The sequence below is a fragment of the Narcine bancroftii genome, chromosome 3 (genome assembly GCF_036971445.1).
Source record: "Narcine bancroftii isolate sNarBan1 chromosome 3, sNarBan1.hap1, whole genome shotgun sequence".
Classification (NCBI taxonomy): Eukaryota; Metazoa; Chordata; class Chondrichthyes; order Torpediniformes; family Narcinidae; genus Narcine; species Narcine bancroftii.
In genome coordinates this window covers 260066700-260078711 of record NC_091471.1, presented here as the reverse complement: position 1 = coordinate 260078711, position 12012 = coordinate 260066700, and the positions used below count along the sequence as shown (strand labels likewise).

At 40.6% G+C, this 12012-nt stretch overlaps 1 protein-coding gene across 1 annotated transcript in view; it reads left to right on the top strand.

Annotated features, from left to right (window-relative positions):
* LOC138758607 (SHC-transforming protein 2-like) overlaps nt 1-12012 on the top strand; it is a 33197-nt gene that overhangs the window by 2425 nt on the left and 18760 nt on the right. Inside the window, 5 exon segments of the mRNA XM_069927813.1 lie at nt 2623-2693; nt 4552-4612; nt 5456-5575; nt 9132-9185; nt 10835-10886. Of these exon segments, the coding sequence (XP_069783914.1) occupies nt 2623-2693; nt 4552-4612; nt 5456-5575; nt 9132-9185; nt 10835-10886 (358 nt within the window).

Here is a 12012-nt window from a genome sequence, read left to right as displayed (position 1 = left end):
GAGGGTGATAGAGAATTTCTTCAGGACCCTAATGAGCAGCAGAAGAATGCCTCTGAACGTGATCTGTGGTTGATATGGAATAAGAATTCAGTTCAGCCAGAATGCCAGTGGTCAAAGAGTTGGTTCCAGGGAGTGGTAGCTCTCTAATTCTCTTTCATGGTCAGATGGCTTTGCAGTGGAGAACAAAGTGGTGATGGAACCAGGGGAAGCAGGTGCTAGATGTTGGGAGTGTGGACCTGGAACAATCTCTTCAGTACTCCCAAGTGAAGCTACTCAAATAACAAATGTTTTTGATGTTTCATGTGGATATTTACACTTCTCCTTTAAAGATGGTCCCGAGATGTATTTCTCCGTGAACTGAGCTGAGAGCTAGGCTCCCACCTAGCCTGGAACACAAAGTCTGATAGGCTATTTTCATCTCAAGCTGTCTTCTCAGAATTTGTATTGCAGCAGGCAACTGATTGTGCCCTTCTGGGGGGGGGAAAGAACAAGCCAGGAGATTTGTGGCCGAGTCACTGCCCACTATGCACAGCTTGGTTCACAGCTTAATGTTTTGATTGTGAGCACTGCAAAAAAAAAAGCTGAGAAGTAGTAGACACAATTCAAAATGAATCAGCACTTTACCCCATTACTCTTCAGCATTATTTGTGGCCTGCTTGGCCTAGCCGCCTTGTGTCATGCAGAGAGAGCTGTGATGAAAATGCATTATGGACCAAACTGTAATTTAAACTGCAGCAAAACCCTGTTTCCAGCCCCTCCCCCGGGCAGCGGTGGTATCTCTCCAGCCTTCCAGTCTGTGACAACAGCCACTTATGTTATTAACATTGAATCACCAGCTCCAAAGGCAGCAAGTGTGTGTGAGTGTGTGTGTGTGTGTGTATATATATATATATATATAGAGAGAGAGAGAGAGAGAGAGAGAGAGAGCCATTGCTTATTGACAGATGGCACGATAATTACAATAGATCAATCACTTTCCATTTGAAGAAAAATAATTTCCTTTGTTCAGTTTTTCAAATGCTTTTGTATCCTAAAAGCATATCAACTCAACTACTAACCTCATAGTCTCTCTCCATCTGAGGTATACAAGCAGCAATATGGAGAAGGGATTTTGATTTTCAGCCCCTGATCCATCTGTCCTGGTCCACTTGTAAACAAGTCAAAGTTAAACTGCAAAAATCAGTTATTTTTTGTGATTTATTGTAAGTAGCAAGGTGAGAAATATGCTTTGAGAAAACAATCTTAAGTGTTATTATTTGGAATATAGATCAGCAGATAAGTTATATTTTGCAAAAAATTCCTGGGGGTGCTTTAAACTTCCATGAACTAGGACTATTTTGGCCAATTCAAGGGTGCCCCACACTGTCAAGGCCTCAAAGAGGGTGCAGAGGATGTCAGATATATAAGGAAGGAGAGGGAATAGAAAAAACAGCAAGGGTTAAAAGAAGAAATGATAGATTTTAAAATCACAAATTATTCTGAGAAACAAGGGGCATTTTTACTGACAGTCATTCACCAATCAATGGCTCCTCAATAGATCTCCTCACAGTGGTTGAAGAACTGCTCAATCCATCCATTCAGAGGTATAGAGAAATGATTTTCACTGTACTGTATATCAACTCCATGAGAAATACAGAGCATAGTATCGACCACTATACATGGCTTTACAAAAGCCTTTTAACTTTATTAACCGAGATTAACTAGTAGAGCATTGTTTGACAATTTGGTTGCCCAGAAAAAATTGTCTCCATCTTAAATCTTCCATATGATGGTCCAATAGGTGGCTACACAGGAGACCCACATTAAGCAGGGATGATCCATTGCCCCAACATTTTTCTGAAAGCTCTATGAGGCAATGTCAAATCCCACCTTCCTGTTCACTTCTGAAACATGGAAAATCTTTTCCAGATATTTCAAGTCACTGTTAATGCAGCTAATTACCATCTGTGCTGTCCCCACAGAATCCTCCTAATGCATTTGCAGGATAAACAAACCAACAGCAGTATCCTCTCCCAGGCCAACCACCCAAACTTTGAGGCACTAATTACACTTGGTTGATCCTGATAGTGGATGCCTGACACCAAACTCCTGAAATTGATGTTCTAAACTTTCTATCAGAGGGCAGAAGAAATAAATGAAGGAAGTTCTTAAAGTCTCCTTGTGAAAGTGCAACTTGCAGGGATCCCTAGCTTATAACATACAGGATTGCATCGAGAACCTTGTGTTCATTCATTGACATCCCATTGTAAATGACAGAAGGAGCGCACTAACCCTCAAATTATTCACATATCCACACTCCCTTAAGCTCCACATGTGGATGAGTTCTAGTCCTTAATCGGTCTCATCATCCACCTCAAAATCTACAGAACTGTAGAGAGTGCAAATCCTCCTCAAGCCTGAGGAGATGCAAGGATTTTTTTTTTGTTAAGCTGCAAATTGCTCTGATATGCCCAAAAGGATAGATGAAACCGATTCAAAGTGAACTTTCAAAAAAAAAATTGGATTATTCCAGGTAAAAAGTGAGGGAAGATAGTTTTCTCGAAGAGTCAGTACAGACATAGTGGTTTCCTCTATCACTTTTAATCTATGTTTAACAGGGTTTGTGCCTTTATCTTGTTGCAGTATATGGGCTGTATCGAAGTGGTAAAATCAATGAGATCCCTTGACTTCAGCACCAGAACACAGGTGACAAGGTAGGATTATGACCCATCTGCTTCTCCAAGCCTTACACAGAATGGGAAAATATGGGACTAAACCTGTTAACTGCTTGTAAGAGGAAGTTTTGAAACAAAATGGTTAAATGATTTTTTTTTAAATTGCTCTGTTTACACTTTGTTTATTGAGGATATTCTGTTATTTATTTATTTTGGTTGGGGAATAAATCCCTCAATCATATTGTGCAGATATAAACACATTGACAATTTGGTTGCCCAGAAAAAATTGTCATTTGTGACAGACACCGAAGAGATTGTGACACTTTTCTCTCTCCTTCTCCTTCCCTCCCTCCTTTGCCTTGACCATAAATACTTGATGTAAAGTGGCTGTCAGTCACAACCTTACAGATTGATCAGTTCCTTTGCACAGGCGTAAGCACAGCCATGAGAGTGGGGTTAAAATAGTAGCACTGATCGATGGAGGCAAGTGAGAGCTGAGTGCAGTGCCAATCTATTATTAATGATTCTCCACAGAGTCATTCTCGTTCTTAGATAACAGTGTATATCCCAAACTGAAAACAAAACACAGACAAACTCACAGAGCAGAGGAGAAATAAAAATGACTGCGTTTCTTGCCATTGGAATCCTGAGCAGAATTTCATATCAGGAGGAAACTATTAAGGGAGCTATGTGTGGTTTTCATGGAACCATGTGCATGCAGCAAAATAGCAAGAATTCTTACTGACAGATAACAGTATAAAGTAATTCTCACACCTTCCCTTCCCAGCATGCTGTCTTTCTCTTGGGTATACATCCTCTGTTCTCCTAATTGTGAAGTTTTGACACTTTATCATGCCAAATATCTAATTGTTCACCTGTCTGGCTGGACAGTTTCCATGCAGGCTAGTCAGAATATGAACAGATGTGCCTCCAGAGTTGCTCCAGGTGATAATTGATCAACTCTCATTTCTACTCTGAAGAATAGGGCACTGAGACTTTGCATTTTTTAAAATGTATTTATTTTTTGGGATGTATGCATTACTGGTAAGGCCAGCATTTTTATTGCCTAACTCTCAATGATCTCTAACTGAATGGCTTATTAGGCCATGTAAGAGTCAACTGCTATGATGTGGGTCTAGAGTTACAGATAAGAAAAGTTGGGTAGATTTTTCTGAAGGGTAGTTTTGAACTTTATGGTTTGTTACAAGAAGCTGGTTGTTTCATGATTATTATTTTAATCTGCAGATTAATATGAATTTAAATTTCACAGTGTAGGTAAAATTTAAACCTGGGTCTCAGGTTGGCCCAGCCTCTACTAGTCCACTGTGATATTACTTTGTGGATAGATAACAATTTAAGCATTTTCCCTTCCAACAGAATCTTCTGCTGAAGGTCTTCCTTGTCCTAATTGCTAGGTTCAGTCAGCACTGTCTAGCTCTGTTACTCAATGGGTGATGAGGTTCGTTTATAGCCATGTCATGAGAACAGTGTACAAAGAATGACTTTGAATCGCATTAACACTGCTGAGGAAATTAATTTTAGATTTATTGAGAACTGGAAACAGTGAACTGACAAAAACCCAAAGGAAATTAAATGATGAGTAAGTTTCTCCCTGGGATGAAAAGTTTTCATAACTCAGCAACAATAACAATGGTGATTTATTGAGTTTTGATTTTACTGGTCTGGAAGAATGTGCAAAGACATTTGGGATTATGCAAGATTGCCATGACATGGATTGAGATCATGACTCCTGGCTACAAGACGATATCTTGTTATGTCGCGAGGCTTTGAAAGTTGTAGGGAGCATTTGGTATCAGTATTCCAGGATGACAAAGGGGAATGGGCTGGATAACGTTATTTTGATTCAGTCCTCTAATCTGATACACTTCCTTTTTAGGGAAGCGATTAATCGGTTGCACGAAGCAGTACCAGGCGTGAAGGGGGTTTGGAAAAAGAAGGTACAAAGCCACATTCAATGACTTGCAAGTGTGATCATTTTCAGTGGGCTGCTTGATTTAGCTTCTATATGTTAGCAGAATGAAGAGGGTATTTGAATCTTGTTAGATGGGAGAGGCAGGGTGTCCTCACTCACAGAGTAGCCTTCCATTTATGTCACATAGTGCTATTGTTGGAGTTGGAGATTCATCATTCTTAGTGTTATCGGTGAAGGTTCCTGGATCCAAAACCTCCACAAAATCTTGCCAAACACACAGCAGAACAGACAACATTGGTGGAGAGATAAACAGAGTTAATGTTCTAGGTTGGTGACCTTTCATCTCTCTTAGTGAGGAATAGCTTTTAGAGTGTCTCAGAGTGACAGCCCTATGAGTGATCATCAAGAAAATGATTCCATAGGTATTGACTCTAACTGGATTATAGTTCCCATGGACAGCATGCCTCATTTGGATTGAGTCTGACAGATACTACTGCATCTAGGGTATAGGAAACACAGGCATTGACTATGAAAAGGTTACTGATTGTCACTCAGGCATAGTCTTACAGATACTGGGTGTTTGGGGGGGAGGGGGGTGGTATAAGGTCCATATAATGTTGTCCTACTTGGGTTTTGGGCCCCCTCAGATGCTGACTTTCACTGGGATACAGACACTGATAATTCTGATTGCTGATCCCAGATGGTTGGACTGGGCAGTAAGAAGGTGGGGTGATGCTGGCTAACCGGCAACCTTAAAATGGTGGTGTAAGATTGGGCTACTAGTTACATTCTGACTAATGAACAGTTTGTGCTTCTAATTACTTCTTTATGGCTGGGAGCATTAGAATTTATTTTTGTGTCATTTCAGCCTCCGAATCAAGCCCTCCATTCAGTTCTCGGGAGGAGCAACCTGAGGTTTGCCGGAATGAGTGTAACTCTAAACATCTCCATTGAAGGGTTAAACCTGGCACTTCCCACCTCAAGGCAGGTATGGAGAGGATGGGGTGAGTGGCAAATGGTGGGAGCAAGGGAAGGTTATCACCATTGGGTGAGTGGAGACAGAGTGAAAGAAAAGGTGGGCGCAGAGCGATCGATCTTTGAGCAACATTCCAGTGGACCCAACCAACAAATGTTGTAGGTTCCAGATTTATTCATTACCAATGTTTATGGATTCCACATTCTTCTGAAATACCATTCATCCAACCAGTGATCAGGCTGTCTCTTAAAAAGAGTTAATTTAAAGTATGTTGATCAACTACAGTAGGCCCATGCTGACCACCTCGTACCTAACCACAGAAATTCCTTTTTACCAGGACTCAATGCACTGCATTCCATGTCTTGCTGATTTAAGCATTTATCTGGACATTTTTTCATTGCTGTGCGAGAAACTACCTCACCCACTCCCCCCTCCCCCAGCTTCCACCCTCATACATTGTGTTCCAGATTCAATCAACCTCTGGATGAAAAGATTTATCCTCATGTCTGCTATTAATATTTTATCCCCCCCCCCCCCCACATCTCTGTTATGGGAAGAAAATTCCCGATAATCTACTTATCTGTGCCTTTCATAATTTTGTACGGATTTAGTGTGTAATGAGACATTAAACTCTACAGTGTTAACACTCATGATGACTCTTTGCTTTATGGCAAACAAAAGGTGAAATATATTATGCATGTTACATTTTTTTATGTATTACTATGTGACAATAAAAAGAACCTTTGAGCCAATGTTAGTTATCTCATAGTAAGTGATTGGAGGAGTCAGAGGATTAGAGGATAGCTAATATTGTTCTGGTATTTAAGAAAGGCTCTTAAAATAATCTGGGAAATTATAGGCTGGTGAGTCTGTCATCATCAGTAGTGGGTAAATTGCTGGAATGTATTCTAACAGACCGGATATATAAGTATTTGGCTAGACAAGGTCTGATTATGGATAGTCAACATAGCTATCTGCGTGATTGGTCATGTACAACCAATCTTACAGAATTTTTCAAGTAGGTTACCAGGAAAGCAGTGGATGTTGTCTACTTGAACTTTAGTAAGGCCTCTGATAGGGTCCTGCATGAGTTCCGTTGCTCGGTATTATGAGGTAGTAAATTGGATTAGACATTAGAAGGTACGCAGAATGTACCTGAAATTGGGGGAACCAAAAGTCTATCGAGTGTTCAATTGAAAGTAATCAGTGCACACAGAAGGTGGCATTAAGTAGGCACCCAGAGGGTGAGAAGCAATATATTAGCATGGATAGAGGATTGGTTAAAGGACAGAAAACACGGTATAGGCATTAATAGATGATATTCAGATTTGTAGTCTGTTCCTGGTCAAGCAACACTGGGCTTTAAGTTATCCACAATTTATAGTCAAGTACAAGGACTGCCTAAAGAAATCTCTTGGTGCCTGCCACATTGACCACCGCCAGTGGGCTGATCTCGCCTCAAACCGTGCATCTTGGCGCCTCACAGTTCGGCGGGCAGCAACCTCCTTTGAAGAAGACCGCAGAGCCCACCTCACTGACAAAAGACAAAGGAGGAAAAACCCAACACCCAACCCCAACCCACCAATTTTCCCCTGCAACCGCTGCAACCGTGTCTGCCTGTCCCGCATCGGACTTGTCAGCCACAATCGAGCCTGCAGCTGACGTGGACATTTACCCCCTCCATAAATCTTCGTCCGCGAAGCCAAGCCAAAGCGAAAGAAGAAGAGTCATGACTTAGATGCGAAGCCAGACTGTAATTTACCAAATTTGCTGCTCATTGGAGAATAAGCGGAGAGGATCATGAAAATTGTTTACAATTTAAACGAGTGGGCAAGAAAGAGGCAGATCGAGTGTTACATTTATAACTGGTAAGAATTAACTAAATGTTGGAAAGAGGTATATGTGCCACAAGATTCGTATCACCAGGTTCAGGAACAGTTGCTGCTCCTCCACCATTAGACTCCTAAATAAACTCAATCAGAGATCCATTTAAGGACTCTTATTTTGCACATTATTTATTACTGATCTATTTTTTTATTTTGCACAGTCAGTTTGTTTACATTACATTCTTTGTTTAAATTTCTCTCTTTTGTGTACATTATATTTTTCTTGAGTTCAGTTACCCTACTGATCAGTAGAAATTTTCCCTGGGCTGCAGGGAAAAAAAAATAATCTCAGGGTTGTATGTGATGTCATGTATGTACTCTAACAATAAATCTGAATGAACTTGTGCGGAGAAGGCTCTAGGTGGGCTAATTCTTAAATTACAAAAATTAACTTCCAGGTGTAACAAACAGAAGGCAAATGATATGTTACTCCTGTTTCAGGAGGAATGGAATACAAAGGTAATGTGGTCTTGCTGTAAATTTACAGGTGCATTGTGTGCAATTATAGTCTCCATATTTATGAAAAGATCTCCTTTCTTTAGTGTCTATTCACCAGATGGATTGTTGATCAGGTGGTTGTCTTATGAGGAGAAACTGAATTAGACTGGTCCTTATTCATTGCTATTTTGAATAATGAGAAGTGATCTGATTTTAAAATCAGATTAGACTGGGCAGCATAGTTAGCATGAGGCTATTACAGTACCAGTGACCCTGGTTCAAATCAGGTGCTGTCTGTAAGGAGTTTGTACGTTCTCCCCGTGTCTGTGTGGGTTTTCCCGGGATGCTCCGGTTTCCTCCCACCCCCCAAAATGTATGGGGTTGTAAGTTAATTTGGGTGTAATTTGGCAGCTTGGATTTGAATTGGCTTCTACCATGATGTAATTTAAATCACAAGATTCTGATAAGAGTGTTAAGTAATTGCTGATGGGTGCTTCCTTTGGTTGGAGAGTTGAGAGCAAAGAGCCATAATCTTAGGATAATAATTGTTGACTGGTGACTGATGAGAAATTCTTTACATGATGTAAATCTTTGAAATTCTCCAAAGAAGAGAATATTTTTGACATTGAGGAATCCAGTAAAATAAGGAACCATCAAGCAGGTCAACTTGAGGTGTGGGATTGATCATGATCTAATTTAATGTGGTACAGACGAGGGTGAATGAATGGCCTTCCCTGTTTCTACCGGCTATGTTGGGTTTTTTTCCTGACAATATCTACAAATAAAATCGGAAAATCCTGGACACACTGAGTGTATCAGTCAGTTGCTATGAAATCTTCCTTGTGGCAGTTGAAATAAATTTCGGACAAGCTTTGCTAAAATAGAAAAGAGGAGGATGACATAAACATACAGAATCATAGGAAAGGGACACATGTACATGGATAAAGTCAAATGAACAGACTGAGAGGTTTTTACACCCAGAGAGGACTATAATAATTCTCCATTCTGGTTGACATCAAATTCCTTTTCCACATGTAGTTCAGAGCGTTACAATTCTCATGTAGAATGAAGTAAGCTTGCCTTTTGCTGGGAGGATATGGGTCAGAGGGTGGAGGGGAGCAAATGCTCATGTGTGACTGATGTGTTTCTTCCCTGAGGCAGTGGTGGAAAGGGGGTTGGGGGGAATTACAATAAGAATATCAAGTTGTTTGCCATGAAAACTTTAATTGCATTTCATTTTACAGATCATCGCAAACCATAACATGCAGTCCATCTCCTTTGCTTCAGGCGGAGATGCGGTAAGGAGCCCTTTGATCTGTTATTGCTTCCACATCTTCCTTCCCTGCTCATTATTCTAGGGTCTTAAGAGGAAAAGCTTTTTTGGCTGGACCTCCGATCCGGGGTGTGGAGAAACTGTGCTTATGAACACAATATTAGTTGTCACTTCTCTAGTGTTAAGTTTTTCATCTCTACAGAAAAGGTGAGTCTCATTGTTTGATAGCCATGACAACCACCATGCTTTCCTCCTTCCTCACTCCCTCTCACCTCTCCAGTTCAAGGAAGATTAATTGATCACGAGCTAGCTGCCTATTTTCCATCCACCTGTTCTGAAATCTGGAGCAGCAACCCTGCAGGATGTAAAACCCAGGAGGATTCTCAAATCAGTGGTATGAAGAGTGAAGCAGTTGGAATAGATGGGAATCCCCATTTATCCAAGTCACAGAACATTTCCTACCTTTCAGACTTTTCTCAGCGAGTACAGAATTGGCTGGTACAATTTAAAATTTAAATTTAGACATACAGCACTGTAACAGGCCCTTTTGATCCATGAGCCCCTGCCACCCAGTTACACCCTATTGACCTACAATCCCCCAGTACGTTTTGAGCAGTGGGAGGAAACCAGAGCCTCCAGGGAATCCCACACAGGCATGGGGAGAATGTCCAAACTCCTTACAGACAACACAGGATTCAAATCTCAATTATGATCGCTGGCGCTGTAATTTCCTCGCTAACCATGCTGCCTATAGAGATGAAAAACTTAACACTAGATCCGTGACAACTAATATTATATTCATACACACAGTTTTAAAGTGATTTTGTAAAAATCCATTTCTAGAAGGTGAATGTTGCTATTAAGACCTCATTACTCTGAATTAGAGAGTGATTTAAAAGTCAATCATATTTGTAGGTCTTGAATCACATATTGACCAGACAGTAAGGATCACTTATTTCCATCCCTAACAGGCATTAATGAACTAAATGGATTTTTACAACAGTGCAGCAGGTTTATGCCCACAATTACTAAAATTGGCTTTATTCCAAATCCCTGATTTATTGAAATAATTGCATTTATCATTCTCGACTACAGTGGTGCAATTGAAGCCTGCTCCTCAGTATCAGTAAATCCAGATCCTGGTTGTTAGTTCAGTAACTTAAACGATAATGCTGTTTTATCCATTAAACCAAAAAAAGGAATTTCACAAACGACCTGCTGAATTTACTACGCGCACTACTAAGAGATACAGGAGTATCTGAGCCAGCACCACCAGGCTGAGGAACAGCTTCTTTCCACGGCCAGGGAGAATGCTGAATAACCAAAGGAACTATTCACACCTACCATCCGTGACAGTCGTATTCATGAAATAATATCTAGCTGTCTATTTATTATTTATTTATTTGTATCGATGAAACACATGTCCTGCATGTCCTCATAGACTATGTGTCTGTATATGTGCTGTGTCTTCATGTTTTGCACCGAGGACCAGAGAATACTCTTTTGTCAGGTTGTGCTTATACAATCAGATGACAATAAATTTGACGGGACTTGACTTACCACACCTGCTCAGAGAAATCCCAGGGACCCTTTGAACATCCTTGATTCAGCCGACTCTCCCTTCTTTGGTCTCTTGTTAGAAACTGGTTGCTAACTGGCTCTCTTCCCTTGCAGGATACCGCAGATTATGTTGCTTATGTAGCAAAGGATCCTGTAAACCAAAGAGGTGCGTGTTTACAAAAACATAATCTTTACACTGTATAATACATTTAATGTGGCAAAACAACCCAAGGCATTTCACAGGAGTATTATTAGACAATATTGTACATTACAATAAATCAGTTGAGCAGATATGAGGAAAGGGTTGGCCATAGAAATATGTTTTAAGGAGTATTTTGAGGGAGATGAATAGATCTGAAGAGTAAATCAGAGTCTGGGTACCTTGGTAGTTAAAAAAAATATATATTTTTCACTCTATGAACCATACTGACCAAAATACACACAAACATTTCCCTCTTGAATATACAGTGTCATTTTCTCCCCTTTTCCCCCTTCCCTTCCCTCCCTCCCTCCTTCACCCCCCCTCCCCACCCACTTGGTACCTTGGTAGTTGAAGGCACTACCATCAATGATGGAATGATCAAGAGATAGGAAATGGAGGAACACAGACCTCAGGATTGTACAGCAGAAGATTATAGAGACAAAAGAAGTAAGGCCATAGCATGTACTTGAAAACAGGAAGGGAATTTTAAAATGAAGGTGGAAGTCCGTAGGTTGGTGGGCACGTGTGGTGGGTGAACGGGAGCTGGTGCAAGTCAGGAGGTGGGCAGCAAAAGTTTTAAACCATTTAAAGGATAACTCAAGGTATTATGTCAGGATGGTGAAGTGTATTGTTAATTGGTCTGTAAGAGTTTCAATAGCAGATGGATGAGAATGACTTAGGTGTCAAAATTTTGAAACACGATTGATATTGCATTGATTGGCACCTCTTTGGCTTCAGTAGATCTCAGTTCCAGACACAGTAAGGTCTAGATGCCCTGTTAATACATACTAATCTGAATGTTTGTAGAAACTAATTTATAGCACTGTTGCACAGTCATTTTGAGGCTAGTGCCTGTTGTTTTTCCAAGGGCAGAAGGTCATTGGTGTACTTGTTCCAGCATTTCTGAAGGCGGTAGCACAGGCAGATAAGGCACGTGGGAAACATGCCTTCCTCAGACAGGGAACATAATACATGAGGTCATATAAAGCACATTAGTTAGGCCACAACTGGACTAGTGGTCACTGTGCTTCAGGAAATATGTGATTCATGGAGAAGGTGCAGAGAGGATTCAACAGGATGTTGGCTGAGA